The 15,758-nt window shown below is 67.1% G+C and overlaps 1 protein-coding gene across 8 annotated transcripts in view; it reads right to left on the bottom strand.

The window, feature by feature from the left end:
* Nucleotides 1-15,758, bottom strand: part of ADAP1 (ArfGAP with dual PH domains 1) — a 34,481-nt gene that overhangs the window by 7,725 nt on the left and 10,998 nt on the right. For 7 of the 8 annotated variants that reach the window (XM_060406113.1, XM_060406110.1, XM_027961257.2 and 4 more), the window contains 3 exons: nt 10,888-11,018; nt 4,484-4,575; nt 2,438-2,520 (listed from right to left, as the gene is read on the bottom strand). In XM_060406113.1, the coding sequence (XP_060262096.1) occupies nt 2,438-2,520; nt 4,484-4,572 (172 nt within the window). In that variant the 5' untranslated portion in view covers nt 4,573-4,575; nt 10,888-11,018. Of the gene's footprint in view, nt 1-2,437; nt 2,521-4,483; nt 4,576-10,887; nt 11,019-11,579; nt 14,457-15,758 lie in introns of those variants that run through there. The other variant, XM_060406109.1, reaches the window with a different exon arrangement.

The following is a 15,758-nucleotide window of genomic DNA, read 5'->3' as shown; positions in this document are numbered from 1 at the left end:
GCAGCCACCTCTGCTCGGGAAGCCCTGCGTGGAGTGGCCAGGACATGGCAGGGGCTCCAGGCTCCAGTGCTGCCCACCCCGGGGACGACACACGGGAGCCAGCTCCCCAGTTGACCGTCCCCCGAGGGGACAAGCAGTGGGCAGCTTCTCATCAAGCTCAACACACACGTCCCATGAGGGCCTGGGGCCCTCGGGCTCTGAGGGGCTGGGACCTGTGCGGCCGGGTGTGCTGTGACAGGCGGCCCTCGGGACAACAGGGGCCCTGTTGCCTGTGAAAGGCGGCCTTTGAGGCTCAGTGCAGGCGGGGACGGGCTGGGGACAGAGCCAGGAGCGGCTGGGACCTGGGGTCAGCTGGCCGAGGGGCCTGTGGGCGGCGGGAATCTCTGCTGCATTATCTCAGGGCGAGTGCCTCCCACACCCGACCTTGGCCAAGGGCAGCGTGGGGTACCTACTGCCTCGCCCGCCGCCACAGCAGAGCCGTCGAGCCAGGCTGGCGCCTGCAGTCCCAGCCACAGTCTCACGCTGGGGGTCCCTGCCTGACGGGGGCACATCGGCGCCCCCGGGCATGCCGACCCTGACCTGGGAAGTGACCCACACGGGCACCTCGTCCACGGTGGCTTCTGGGCGGGATGATGCCCCCGCCCCTTGCGCTCGGGTCCCTGGATCCTGGGGTGTGCGGCATCCACCCGTTGCAGGCTGCTCAGGCTCCCTCCGGGCCGCGGGCCCCCTTCCTGGTGGCCGTGGCTGTGTCAGATTCTGATGCGTGGGAAAGGCCCCAGGAACCCCGGCGCTCCTCGCAAGGGCTGCGCCTTGAGGAGGACAACCGGCCAGGGCAGCTGCCCCACCGCCCTGGACTGCCGGGAGGCGAGGGCTGGGGAGAGACGGGCACAGGGAGGTGCAATGGGGGCCGGGGGGCAGGAGACTCGGGGGTTGGGGCCTAGCCCCCTCCTTGCAGCACAGCGCGGGCAGGGCTCCAGTCTGGGGGTCTCCGGCCAGCCAGGTGGGCAGCTGTGGGGAGCCGTGCCCCGGGCCACCACCCTCTCCCCGGAGGCCTGGGGAGGCAGGCGGGGAAGGGGCAGCCCCGCCGTGACCACCAGACAGGCCACTCAGGGCCGCACTCAGAGCAGTGCTGGGCACCTCTGGGTCCCCAGGGCACCTCCCCACGGTACCCTGAGGGGGGCTTTGCCCCAAGGGCCCTTGCAGAGGGCTCCCATGGGGTCCTGCACACCCGGGACACTCCCTGAGAGTCTCAGGGCACCCAGAGCTCCACTGGGTGAGGGGGTTGGGGGACCTCAGGCTCGAGGTGGCGGCATTTATACTCTGGGAGGTGCTGGCTTTGAAGCAAAGAGAAGAAAGCCTGGCCAGGGGTCACTGCCCCAAGGCGGGGGCAGAGACGCAGCCAAGGCCAGGGCCTCCCTACCCGGGCCCGAGTGCTCGGACAAAAGGGGGTGGCCTCCCACAGAGGAGCCGACGCCTGGTGGGAGCTGTCCCCTGTGAGGCCCACACCGTGCCCAGCAGCTCTTCGCGGCACCCGGGGGAAGTGGGAGCCGAGGGCGCTTCCAGCCAAGGCGGGGAGTCTGGAGCTGCCGCAGTGAAGCCTCCTCCTCGGGCGGCTGCCACCCAAGGTGGAACCAGGGGAAGCGGGCTGCGTCCTCAGGGCCCTGACCGCTGACTGAGGCCCAGGGTCAGGCTGGGCCTGGAGCCAGCGCCACGCGAGCCCACCCTCCTGTCTGCCTGACGCCCTCTGGGTTGGACCCCCACAGCCAGAGGTCCTGATGCAGGAGCAGACGACACCCTGCCTCTGAGCTGAGGCCACGCGCACACGTTCCAGACCCCTGAGGTGTTCGTTCCTGGGAGACGGGACACAGGCTGTGGGGTGAGCGTCCCGGGGCCTCAGGCAGGACAAGTGTGAGTCCTGGGGCTGAACAGGGAGCTGCGCCCACGAGCTCACGGCTCTCAGGGGTGGATGGCAACCGAATCAAGGCCACAGCCCAGTCCTGCAACCGCCTGCCAGGTAGGAGAGGGGCATACGCAGAGCCCCTCGGCCGACAGACGGTACGGGGGCTGGTCCCCTGTTGCCCTCGTCTGATCACCGCAGCAGCAGCAGCCCTGTGCTGACCGAGCCCCCGGGGCCTGGCCCACCCTCTCCAGGCCCACCTGGGCCCCAGGCCTGTCCACGCCCCTGCGGACAGCCCCGCCCGCCCTGCAGGGCCAAAGGCATAGCCGCCAAGGGCCCAGAGGGCCACCCGCAGGCAGGGTTCAGGGCGGAGCTGTGAGCAGCTGTAGGGCCCTTGCGGCCAGGTCAGCCAGCCGGTGCTGAGGGCTGGTGGAGGGACACGGGCCCAGACCCTGAAGCGGCCGCCCAGGTTCCTTGGGGCCCTGCTCCAGCTCTGGGGGGCGGTGGCGGGGGCAGACGCCCAGGCGGGGGCAGCCTCACCTGCAGAGTAGGGTTCCTGCCGCTCAGGGTGGGCAAACTCCTGCCGCTCGTACTTGGCCCGGATCCACTGCTCCCGGAGAAGTCTGAGGAGAGAGGGCACTCGCTGAGCGACGCCTGGCCAGAGCGGCCCAGGGGAACTTCGGACGAGCAGGCGGGCCTCGCCCACCGAGGGGGCAGCCCGGCCGTGGCTGCCAGGAGCAGGGGGGCCCAGCCCACCCCACTCACACGGGAAGCAGGAGGGGCGGGCTTCCAACAGGCCGAACGGGGCTGGCCTGACCTCCCCCCAGCCCGAGGTCAGGCACCAGGGGCACGGGAAGGGAGCCGGGTCCCCGGCCGCCCTGGGTCACGGGCCTGCTGCTGAAACTGACCGCATCCCTGGGACCTGACCCTCCCTTTACCCAGTCGGCAGGGGGCGAGGAGGGCCCCGGGTCGAGAGACCCCACTTGGCCCAGACTCTGGCCTCCTGACTCACCACCTATTTCATCCCAACAGCACCCCAGAGCCTTTGCCTGTGGGAGGCTGCTGAAGCCGCTGCACTAAGTGGGTATAGCTAGAGGCGCGCTCCACACCAAACACGGGCATCCACGCGCCCCTTCCACCCCTGCACGGCACTCCACACTGAACACGGGCATCCACGTGCCCTGTCCACCCCTGCGCAGCACTCCACAGTGAACACGGGCATCCACGTGCCCCGTCCACCCCTGCATGGCCCTCCACACCAAACACGGGCATCCACGCGCCCTCTACCGCTGCACGGCCTCCATGGTGAGCTCGGCTGTCAGCCCCCACACCCTCCTGGTCTCATGGCTGCCTGGTCAGGTTCCCTTGTTGGTACCAGCCCGGTGAGGGGCCTCTCCCAGGACCCCACCGCTGCCGGCAGACCCAGGCACCTGAGTCTGGGGAACGGAGTGGGCTCGGCTCCTGTGAGCCCTCACCCAGTGGAGGTTTCTGGAAAGTGGGGATTCAGAGCACCCTCCCACTGGGGCTGCCGGGTCAGCCGAGAGGCCCTGACCACACAGCCGTGCCGGGCACCTCGTAGGAACCAGGCCCGTGGGAGTCCGTCCACGGCGCCGGCTCAGGCGGTGGGGACCCAGCCGTGCGTGCAGGTGGGCTGACTGCAGAACTGCTGACCTGCAGGTTCACAGCCGGGCAGAGCGGCCAGGTGGGGGTGCCAGGAGGGGCGGGGCCGGGCAAGGGGCCTGCGCACGAGCGCTTGAAGGGCTGGACGCGGCGTGCAGAGTGAGGTCAGCCCCCGGCTCCCCACCTGTCAAGCGGGGTCTGAGCTGGCCCGCCTCCCAGGTGGGTCACCGCTCCCAACCCCGCTGGGGCAGCCAGCAGCCCCCTCGCCTCCCAGCCCCCACCTGCGCAGAGCTAGGCACACACGAGCCCCGCGTACAGCCCGGGTCCAGGTGTGGGCAGGGCCCCCGGGGTGTGGGGTCAACAAGTGAGTCGGGGGCAACGGCGCTGAGCAAACAGAGGAGGTGCCGCCTGGGGGTGGAGCCAGATGGGGAGGGCCTGGGAGGAGGGCAGGCTGCGGCCCCGCCGTCCGTCCCAAGCGGGGGACAGTCCAGGAGGAGCCTCCTCACAGGGCCTTCCTCTCCAAGCTGGTGCTGAGCCCGACATGGGGGCCTCTCCCAGGGGCTGGGGTCCCAACCTCACCCCAAGCACCTCCCCTGACCCCCGGAACCTTTCGGAACCCAGTGGTGCCCACAGGGACCCTGAGGCTCAGAGAGGTTGGTGACTGGGATCGCGTGGGGCCACGCCCCTGACCCTCCCCACGTCCATGCCCTGGGCACCGAGCCAGGTGGGCTGTATGCAGGAGCGGCTGCCCAGCAAGCCCCCCAGATGGCCGGGGTGCCACAGGACCCCTGGACCCAGGCTGAGGCTCCCCGGGGACCTGCACGGCCCGGGAGCCCAGGCCAGCTGTCCCCGCCCTGGCGCCACCGCCGCCACACCAGAAACCAAAACCAAGCAGGGGGCGCCTGGACAGGGCTCCCGACACCGGCCGGCGCAGAGCAGCGGCGCGGACAGGCCCTGCGTACTCACTGGCAGTCGGAGGCCGAGGGCCGGTAGTAGAAGGGGGGCACTTTGGACTCGAACGTGGCTCTGGCGATGGCGTTGCCGCGGGAGGCCATGAACTGCAAGAGAGACAGCGTCAGGGCCCCGGCCCACAGCTGACCCGGGCTGGGGCACTGCCCTTCCCCGCAGGTGCCGGGGCCCCGGCCCTCCAGAAAGGGCCCTTCGGGAGGGAGGCCCCCGCCCCACGTCTGATCCCACGGGTCCCGGGGCACGGAGGCCAGACCGGCCCGGAAGCCCACGTCCTGTGAGCAGCCGGGCTGCAGAGAACGCGCCTGCGGGGCGCAGACGGCACCCTGCGCGGTGGGGGCGACGGGGGCCTTTGGAGCAGCCGGTGTGCGGGGTGTCTAGGCACGGAAATAGCGTGAGCAAAGCCCCTGAGGTGGGGCGAGCTGGGCGAGCCGGAGGCCGGGCCCCTGGTGTCAGGGGCAGGGGGCTTCCCGCGCGGCCTCAAGGGCTGGGGGTGGCGTGGCGCAGGCCCCCGGGGCTCCAAGCCCGCCCTCTCAGTCAGGGCACCGAGGACCGTCCCGCCGAGGGTGCGAAGGGTGGCCAGCAAGAGCCACCGACGATGGGCCCTCAGCGAAGGCGGGGAACGACGTGGGGCCCTCAAAGCGGAGGCTTCTCCATACGGCGCACCCGCCTGGTCGCAGGCCTGACGGGAGAGGAGGCCGGCTGAGTACAGCCGGACGTCATCGCTCAGGGCCAGCGGGGTGAGGGCCCTCGGGCTCCACAGAGAGGCCCCCGCGCGCCCCGGGGAGCAGAGCGACGCTGAGCAGACACGCCGGCTCTGGATGAGACGGAAAGCACGCCGTCTCCTCACGTGGGTCTACTTTTACAATTCTCAAAAAAGAAAACCAGGAATAGAACTTTCAAGAGCTAGAATGATTCTAAAGTTCATTTTAAAGTTAGCAAGCAGAAGAAAATTGTGAGAAGATGCTTCCTAGCAGATATTAAAGCCTGTTATAAAGCTACTGAGTCAAACAGTGCCGACAAGAAAACCTCAGAGGTCCAGAAGCAGATCCATGGCCTTTAGTACCAGTATCTCCAGGCGGAGCCGGACGCGCTGGTGCACCACGGTGGTGACGTCTCAGATCGATGGGGGTTGATAACCAATGAGAACCCAGAAACCACTGGAGAAAAGGGGGGTTGCCTTTCAGCAAAACAAAACTCCAACTTCATGAGAGGCTGACATCTCCAGAGTTAAGCAATCAAAGCAGCAGACGAAGGGAATTCCTGGCAGTCCAGCTTCCGGGGAGGGGGCAGTGTGATCCCTAGGCAGGGAACTAAGACCTTGGAGACCACGCGGCCATCGTTTCATGAAACGATGAGAACCACAGGGTGACTTAAAACACGATGTAAGGAAAAGACGGAAGGAAATCTTCAGGACTGGGGGTTGGGAGGGGTTTCTTGGTGTGTGTGAGGCGCGCAAGTCGCTCAGTCGTACCCGACTCTGTGCGACCCATTGACTGTGCCGTCCATGGAATTCTCCAGGTCAGAATACTGGAGTGGGCAGCCCGTCCCTTCTCCGGGGATCGTCCCGACCCAGGGCTCGACCCAGGGTCTCCCGCACTGCAGGCCGTTCCTTACCAGCTGCGCCCCAGGGAAGCCCTTCGGTTTCTCAGGTCTCTTAAAGCTCTCAGACGAGCCCACGGCTTCTTAGAGGTAAGCAAAACCACAAGGGACGAAAGGGAACAAAATGAACCGAACGTCACCGGAGCTGAAAGCTTCTGTGCTTCCAAGGGCACCATCAGGAAAGGGAAGAGGCGTGTGAACCCTAAAACGCAAGGCTCCGCAGAAGCAGACGGCCAGGTCCCAAGACGGCCGAGGACCGCGTTGGCGCGACATGTCCCAGGCGGGCGAATCCTGACAGGAGAGCCGCCTGGGGGGGTTCTCAGGGAGGGGTCTCCCCTGAGCTGAGGACGACAGTGTCCTGGCAGCTGGTGGCGACGGCTGAGCCGGGCTCTGAACATGCTTTCTCTGCTTTTCGCTGCTGGGAGGCTGACGTACAGAGCTGGTTTCAGGCGTGAGACGCCGCTTACGGGGCCGGGGACCACGTGCTGCCGTCGCAGCCGTGGCCTGTCTGTCCGGGGGCTGGAGTCGCTGCTCAGTCTCCTGCACCTGCGTCTCCTGCTGCCCGAGGCCCGCCCTCCGGCGACTCCCTGTCTGTCCCCCGCGTGTCATCTGTGTCGGTCGCTTTCAGATTCCACGTGGGAGTGAGATCGACTTGCTTGTCCTTCTGTGTCTGGCAGGTTTCTCTCAGCGTGAGACCCTCCAGGCCCGCCCCTGTTGTCGTGGACTGTAACCTGCCGCTCTTCTGGCTCCGGAATATTCCGCCGTATAAACACAGCTTCCCATCAGGCCGCCCGCAGGCGCTCCACACCTCGGCTGTTACAGCTCACGCCGCAGGGACACGCGAGCACAGAGACCCTTCTGATTAAAAATGTTCTAGTGGGATTGTACCCCCCAGGCTCCTCTGTGCATGGAAGTCTCCAGGCCACAGTCCTGGAGTGGGCAGCCGTTCCCTTCTGCAGGGGACCTTCCCGACCCAGGAATGAAGCGCTGTGGGCGTGCTCTTTGCCGCCCGAGCCGCCTGGGGGGCCCTCCTTCTGGGGGGGCTGCTGGCTGTGGGTCTCGCGTTCTCTGAGGAAGCTCCCCGCTGCCCCCCGCGGGGGCTGCACCAGTTCACGTTGCTGCAGAAGGCATTCTTTTCTCCACGTCTGTTGTTCGTAGAGTCTTTTTCTTTGGCCACATGGCACGTGGGATCTCAGTAGTTCCCCCACCGGGGATGGAACCCACGGCCCCTGCCCTAGAGGCGTGGGGTCTTAACCGCCGGGCGGCCACGAGAGCCCGTTACCCACAGACTCTCAACGAAGGCCACGCTTCGCACCGTGAGGCGGCACCTCGGTGCAGTCTGGATCAATGTTTCTCTATGGCGACGCTGAGCGTCCTTCACACACCTGCTGACTGACAACCGTGTGTCTTCTCCAGAGAAGCGTCTGCTCAGGTCCTCCGCCCGTTTTTAATTGGATCGTCTGTTACTTTTTGATACTGAGTTGTGTGAGTTCTCTGTACATTTTGTGCAATGACCCTTAACACAAGTGTCGTCTACAAACACTCTGCCATCCAGAAGGTGGCCTTTTCATCCTGCTGATAGTTTCCTTTTTGTGCAAAACCGCTTTCATTTGCTGCAGCCGCATCTGTTTATTTTTGCTTCTGTAGCCCTGCCTGAGGAGGCAGACCCAGAACAATACGGCCACGGGCTTGTGCTCGCTCCCACGGGCTGTATGGTCTGGGGTCACTCACTCTTGTACACGGTGTGACACGCTGTGCGGGCCGTCCAGCTCTCCCAGCACCTTTCACAGAGGAGACTCTCCTTTCCCCGCTGCGCGTTTCTGCCTCTGGACTACTCACTTTCTAAACACTTATTTTACGGAGGTCTGGTTGACTTACAGCGCTGCAGACTTCTGATGTAGCGGTAAGGTGCAGAGGCACCCGCGTCTGCGCTCTCCCGTTGCTGAACAGAGCGCCCGAGCTGCACGGCGGGACCTTGTTTATCCATCCTGCGGTTCTAGTTTGCACGTGCTGACCCCGGACCCCCAGCCCTTCCCCACTCCCTCTGGAGCCGCAGCCTGTCCTCCATGCCCGGGAGTTCCCTGCGGTTTCGTAGACAGCTTCAGCCATGTCGTGTTTTAGATCCCGCATGGAAGTGGCATCATGTGGTATTTGTCTTTATCTTACTTTGCTGGGTAGGATAACCTCTCGGGTCATCGATATAGCTGTAAACAGCGTGATTTTATTCTCTTTTATGGCCACGTAATATTCCAGCATACACATGTCCCACTGTGTTCACTTTAAAATGGATTTTATATGAATTGCCCCCCAATGATTTAAAAAATTATAGATAGCTCCTTAAAAATATAAACCATACCTTTTCATTTTAAAAATATCATTTCAAAATGAAAGTTAAAATACAACCCACAGAATGAGAAGACTTACTTGCAAGTACTAAATCTGAAAGGAATTTTGTGTCCAGAATATATAAAGCGCTCTTAGTAATAAATCTCCTAACTTAGTAGTAAAAAGACAACCCATTTTTAAAGTGGGCAAAGGACCTGAATGAACATTGCTCCAAAGAAGAGACACAAATGGCCAAGCAGCGCATGGACCAGCGCTCAGCATCACTCTTCCCCAGGGAGGCGGGGCCGACACCACAAGGAGACGCCCCGCACGCCCCGAGGAGGGCTGAGGCCGGACGAGACGAGACGCGGAGGGGCTGCTGTCCTGGCGAGCTCCCAGCGGGCCAGGCCGCCGTGGTGGGCAGAGCCCGCTGACCCTCAGTCGTCAGGCGGTCACCCCGAGGCCTGGCAGCGCCGCGCCCTCCCAGAGAGCGGAGGGCACAGCACTGCCCTGAACCCCGCTGCTCAGAAGGCCTGGGAAAACGGGGCAAGCCAGGTGTGCGGCTGGTGAGGGGCGGACAAGCTGTGGTCCCCACGCGGCCGCGTGACCTCGCCGTGACAAGAAGTGCCAAGACCCCAACAGCAGGGGTGATCTAGAGATCGGTGCTCAGCGAGAGGAGGGAGGGGGTCTGGGACCGCACGGGTGAGTCCACCGGCACGAGGCACCCAGACAGACAGACCCACCGCGGGGAGGCAGGGCCCCTCTCTCGGCAGGGCCGGGGCGGGGGCCGCGAGGGGCCCCAGTGGGTGCGGGCTCATTTGAGGATATGAAAACCTTCTCAAATTAGATCATGGCGGCGGTCACACAGCCCTGAGAATTCATGAGAACCACCAAACCGTAGACTCTGGAAGGGTGAGGGGTGCGGTGTGTGAGCAACACAGATCAGGCTGCTCTGAGTAAAAATAGTCGAGGGCGAAGCAAGCCCGCCTCGGTGTGCTGCAGACCCTGGAACCACAGACGGCAAGGCTGGTAGACTTGATCGCTGCAAAGCCTGCAAGTTTCCACCGTGCAAACCACCACGAGCAAAGTCAGGACAACCTCCGAGAAACGTCTTCAGCTACTGTCTCTGAGGGCCGCGAACCCGCCTCTGTGAAACCCCCACAAAACGGAAGCAACCCACGCTGGTGACAGCGGGCAGCCCAGCCCAGGGCCTGGAGGTCACACCTGGTTCTACAACGGCCCCCAAGGCGGGGATGGGCAGGGAGGGGCCTGAGTGAGGCTGCCAGGCAGAGGCCTGCGGGCGTGGCCAGGAGAGGAAGCCTGGCAGAATCCTTGAAGTTACAGTCAGAGCCTTCCGACTTCCCCTCCAGGAATGGAGGCCGCCTTGCTGCCCCGGCAGGACGATGCGTCCGTGGGGCCATCCGTTGGCCCAGGGGCTGTCTGGGAAGGACCCCCCCCCCGCACCCCGTGAGCACAGCAAGCCTCAGCAGGGCCCCCGCACTCCCGGAGCTGTGCACGCCAACACGACCGGGGTCCAGCCGCACGGTGGGTGTCACCGGCCTCAGAAAGGGGAAGCACCCGTGCGGGGCTCAGGCCTGGGGCGGGCTGGAGCGGAGGCCCGGGCTCCATCTGAGGTGATGGGAGTGTTCCAAAGCTGATGATGGGGACGACCGCACGCTCGGTGAGCGTGCCAAAAACCGCTGAAGCGCCCCTAAAAGAGCGAGTCACACAGCGCGCGCCGTATCTCAGTAAAGCTGCTCTAGAGCACGTGCCACAGAGAGACAAAGTTCAGCGAGAAACGCCAAACAGACCAGGGCGCCCTGTGCCCAGCTCTCCGCACCCTGGGCCTCCCCGGAGCCGGCCTGGCTCATGACCTCCGGCCCAGGACTCACCAGCGCCTTGCAGGCTCAGCGCCCCCGGCCCCTCGAGGTCTCGAGGGAGCACGGAGCAGAGAGCAGAAGAGGCTGGAGCCCCTCACCCCAGACCCCGCTCGCTCCTCACCCCCAGCCCAGCCCAGCCCCCCCGGGACCTCCCTGTCCCCCACTCCTCACGAGGTGCGCGTGCTGTGGGCTTGTGTCCAGGTGGCCTCGCCCTCCCATCTGGCCCTAGCGTGGGGGTGCTTCCAGCCACATGGTGTGTGGCCGCGTGCTCGGGGCGGCCTCGCTAGGGTACGTGTGGACTCTGAGTTGGCACGGAGGCCGGGGTGGGCCCGGGACTCTGTGGGCGGACAGCAGGCCAAGGCCTGGCTCCTGTTACCTTCTGCGACTCTGTGTGAGTCACCCACGACGCCCTGACCACAAGGGGCCCGTGTGGGTTCCCGGGGTACCGGGCAGGCAGGGGCCTGCGCGGGCTGGGCTACAGGCTGGGTCTGAGGCTGCCGTGGCAGCGGGCACGCACCCCCCTGGCTGGGTCTGAGGCCTGAGGCCGCATGGCAGCAGGCAGGCACCCCCCCACCGGCCCCCCCGGCCCGGCCATACCTCCACTTGCACGTCCTCCCAGGTGTCCAGGCGCACGGACTTGACCTTGCTGACGTGGGGGATGTTCCGGTGAATCCCAGAGCAGCTCAGACAGATGAACACCCCCAGGGTGTACGAGGCCCAGTCAGGATCTGCAAGACAAGGCCAGCCGTCAGGGGGGTCTCCCCTGAGACGGGGGTACTGGACCCCGGCCCACAGGCCTGCACGCCCACCCCCCTTTCTGGGCTTCACTTCCTTGCTGGAGCCATGCGAGGGGGACAGGACACCAGGTTCACGGGGTCTGAGGGCCCCGAGCAGGGGTCCCGGCCACCCCCACAAAGGACCAGCCCCCCGTTGTCCCAGGAACCCCCCCCCCCAATGCTAGCTTCCCGCTGAGGGCCTCAGAGGAGAGACTGGAAGCCGGGAGCCAGGGCTCCGTCCACTCTCAGAGCAGGCGGGACACGGAACAGACAGGTTCAGGAGGAAGACTGCCATGTCTCCACGAGGACCCTCAACCCGGCCTCTGCAGACTCTCCGCTGGGGGCTGGGGCACAGCCAAACCCCGACCCCTGATAGGGGCCTCTGGCCACTGACAGGCAGCGGCTGCGGGAAGGGGCTCCAGCCAGGGCAGCGGGTTGTCGGGGGGGGGGGTACCCAGCCCAGGGACAGGGCCTGGCTCTCTGAGACCACCGGGAGCCCCGCCCCGGCCTCACCCCTGCACGTCGGCGGGTCCCAAGCAGAGCTGGCGCGGGGGTGGCCTGGACCCAAGGCCTCAGCCAGCTCAGAAGAGCTGTAAGCAGGCCCATCCTCCCCACACCGCTTCCTGTCCACTGCCCACATCCCCTGACTGCACCCCTGCCTGCGGGGCCCACAGACACCACGTCAATTCTCTGGGTGGAACCCCAGGGGATTCTCCAGCCAGAGGGTGGCGGCCCGGCCACAGCCCCTGTGCCGCCAGGCCCCACTCAGCTGTGTCCCCCAGGCCTCCATGACCACCCGCTGGCCCCGGCGGGCGCTGGGACATGCCCCACCCCAAGGCCCCCACCGCGACCCGTGGACAGGACCAGGCTTCCGAGGTCCTGGGCCCCCGGGCGCGTGGGGACCCCAGCGCCAACACAGCAGGCTTGGGGAGGGAGAACGCCAGGCCCCCAGCTCCGAGCCTCCCGGGGAGCGGTGGGAGGGAACGCTGCGCGTCAGGGACCCCCGACGCCCTCCAGAGCCGGGGCTCCTGACAGAAGAGCCCTGCCCACGACTGCCGTCCACCGGCTCGTGGGACCGCGGAGAACACGTACCTGCAGAGGCGCTCCCCGCGAGCGTCCCCTGGCTGCCACCGAGGATCCAGGAAAGCGCCTGCCCAGGGCCCTGAGCAGGCTGCACCCGGGGCCCGGCCCACCCGGCACGGCTACCGTGCCCCCGCCTCCCAGGAGCGCGCCCTCTGAGCCAAAGCACGGCCCCCGCAGGGAATGAGGAAGCCGGGATGCAAGGCCAACAGGCCCGGGGGCATGAGGACCAGGCGCACCGGGGCCCTCGCGCGGAGCCCAGGTCCTCTGAGCAGGAACCCTCGTGCGCCGGGGTGGGGACAAGGTGGGGGCCTGGGCACAGGGCAGGGTGAGGGCCACGGCTCCCTCCCGGCACCCCCGCCTCAGCGCCCCGCCCGGCCTCCCTGCGGGACCCGGCCCAACGGAACTCAACGGCCCTGCGGCTCCATCACGCCCGCCCCGGAGTCTCGGGGTGACGGTGGCCACGTCGTCCGCACTCAGAAGGGCTCCCTTCACCCTCCGACAGTCACGCCCTGTGTGTGTTGACAGCCCCAGCCCCGTCCCAAAAGACAGAGGAGCAGGAAGGTTGGGCCTGAGGGGCCGGCGGCTCCCGCGTCCTCCCGGACGGGCATCCAGCGGCCGGACCCGGAGGAGCATCCGCAGGCGCGTTCCAGCCTACCCCAGACCCTCACACCCACTCGGGACGCAGCTCGGCCGCTGGGGTCCTGGGGTGCACAGCCTCCTCACCCTCGCTGGCCACAGCTGGCCACGCTGCGGCCCCGCCGCCAGCCCAGTCCCACAGGAACGAAGCCCAGGGAGGCATAAGCAGGGGCTGAGGTCGCACCGCAGCAGGCAGCCGGCCCGGGTCTCCCAGGACCACCTTCCTGGTTCAGAGCGGGCGGGTGCCGGGAGCGTCCACCGGCTGGCGTCCACAGGGGCCCCTGCCCAGCGGCCAGGCCGCGAGGAAGCCCGTCCTCCTCTCGGGGGCAGACGGCTCCTGCCTCCTCCTGCCTGGGGTCCCCCGGCAGCACCGGGGCAGGGAGATGGTTTCGAGTAAGTTGGAGGCAGGGGCATCTCAGCCGGAAGCCTCCACACTGCAGCCTGTGAGCACGCAGGCTGCCTGCAGAGTGCCCCTCCGTGTGGGTGAAGAGGCACCGGCCGCCCCTGCCCCAGGGCCCGCAGCACGGGCGCTCGAGTCACCCGCTGGCCGGGTGCGTGCCTGTCTGCCCTCTGCCCTGCAAAAGGCTTCAGACCCTCCAGGCGGCAACAGGGCGTCCCTGGAGGGCCCAGAAAGGCGCTCCAATCAAGTGATTTAAGGAAGCGTTCAGACCCTGGGGGGAGAATTCTGGGGGTGACTCTGAACAGCAGTCTAAGGCCTCAGGGATCAGAAGAGTGACTGCCCCAGCCCCCTGAAGCTGCCAGAGCAGGAAGTGGGGCCGAGTGCGTGTGCGGCTGTTCAGGGGAGCCGGCACCCTGCAGCACCTCTGGGTATAACTGATGACCACTTCCGGTCCATCTGGGTGTCTGCGCTTCAGTGGATCAGCAAGTCACTTGCCCAGCCCTTCCCTCCCCCTGGAAACAGCCTCTCAGCACAGTCTCCTGGGGGGGCTCAATGCCCACCCTGTGGCCAAAAGCCCCAGGCCGGGGGGCGGGGGCTGCTGGGGGCGGGGAGACCTTCAGCTCCAGGGGGCCAGCTGTGCCCCGACACCAGCACCAGGAGACGGCGCGGGAGCTGGGGTGCGCGCGTCTGCGAGCCTCACCCTGAGCCCAGGGCCCCAGGGCGGGACAGCTGGTCGGGCGCCCCAGCAGGGGGCCCCATGCTGGGCCCAGCTCTGCTCTGGGGGCATGCCCTGGCCCGGCCCCAAGGGTGAGGGGCTGCTCTGCCCCTCTGTGCACTCAGGATGCAGGGACCCCCTTCCCGACGGCCTGGACTCAGCCGCCAGGACCTGTGTCCCCAGCAGAGGCTGTGGGTCAGCAGCTCTGGCTGAGGGCACGGCCTGCGTCGGCAGAGTACAGCGCCCCGTGGTAGAGGGGTCGGGGCTGCCCCGCGCTTCTCTGGGCCCCTGCACGGGGGGGGGGGGGGGGGGGCGCGGTGACCAGACCAGACTGTGCCCCAGGCCGCCAGCTGCCCACTCACCTCTCCTGCCCTGCAGCTGCCCTGCCCCCCCAGCTACCCTGCCTTCTCCTGGGACACTGCGTGACGCAGCCCCCTGGCTCTTCCAGGGCAGATGAGACACGTCCTGGGGCTGAGGTGGGAGGAGCAGGTGTGCCCCTTGCTGAGCCCGGGGTGGGGGGGGCCCTGGCAAGGCCGCAGGCTGCAGCGGGGCGGGCTGAGCTCTGGGCAGAGGCCCAAGGGGCACCAAGGTGGGGGGCGGGTGCCAGCCTCGGGGTGCACTGCCCACGCCCATTGCAGGCGCCCCCTGCTGAGCCGCCCCCCATGCGTCCAGCACCTCTGGGGTGTCCACCCTCACCTCCCACTGGAGCCCGAGCTCTGGGGGGAGCTGCATCCAGCAGGCGCTCAGCACCTGTCTGTGGCCACACCTTCTCTCCTCCCGCCCAGTCCCTGGAGAGGCAAGCAGTGGACCCGGGCCTGGCGTGGCCTCCCCACCTGGGCCCCGCTCCCTTCTCTCTCGGATCGCTCCCAGCAGCGGCCAGACCCAGTGGTCAGAGCCCCTCTTGGGCCCGAGGGCCTCCTCGCCTCCCAGCCGCACCTCCGCCGCTCCACCGGGTACCCTCTGAGACCCTGGCCTCCCTGGCGCCAAGCCCAGCCCTCCTGGACCAGGCACCACCGCGGGTCCCCTGCCCACAGCCCCCCACAGGCTACGCACACCCCACCAGGGGCCCTCCAGCTTCTCATCTGGGCTCTTGGCTCTACGATCTGAGCTCGACGCAGGCGGTGGTCACGCAACCAGGGGATGTTCTAAAGCCGTGAATTCTTCCCTTTCCACGGTCAGCTCTGCCTTGCGTGACTGTCGCCACTGTGAAGGTGAAGGAGAGCGAACGGGGAAGCAGCTTCGGCCGGCTCTGCCGCCCCCAGCCCGGCCCTCAGCTCCGGAACCCCTGCGAGCGCCAGGCATCTCCAGTCCCGGGCACGTGGACGGCTCCCCCTCTTCCCGCAGCCCCTCCCGGCCCTGCTGCCCACACCCGCGCTGCCGGCGCACCCAGCTCCTCAGGCCTCGACGGTCCCCCCACCACTCAGTCCTGCGCCACGGGCACCTCCGAGCCAGCGTCCCAGCGCTGGACGCGCGGCCTTCCCCTCTTCTCCCTGCAACAAGCGAGGCTCGCAGGGGCCCGGCAGGTTCCTGCTCCGGGAAGAGCTGCGCCCCCGTGACCGGGGGACCCTGGCAGCCACGGTACCACCTGTCCACAGGTCACACCGCAGCAGCAGCCTCCCCCCGTGAGCGCCCCAGGCCCGGCTGCACCCACACGCTCCCGTCACGGAGGCCGCTCACCCCCACCCGGGGGCCCCGTGCTGACCGCCACCTGGCCAAGGCTCCACGGCCCCCTGTTGCCCAGTGCTGCCCACTCTCACCAAGGCCTGTGCCAGGGCGGCCACGGGCAGGGGAAGCCCAGCCCAAAAAGGCTCGCCGGTTAACCTGGGGCCACACACAGGCGGGGGCATCCGGCCCCTCC

This window comes from Ovis aries, chromosome 24 (genome assembly GCF_016772045.2).
Source record: "Ovis aries strain OAR_USU_Benz2616 breed Rambouillet chromosome 24, ARS-UI_Ramb_v3.0, whole genome shotgun sequence".
NCBI lineage: Eukaryota > Metazoa > Chordata > Mammalia > Artiodactyla > Bovidae > Ovis > Ovis aries.
The sequence above is the reverse complement of the archived record's forward strand: the minus strand, read 5'-3'. Positions and strand labels throughout refer to the sequence as shown.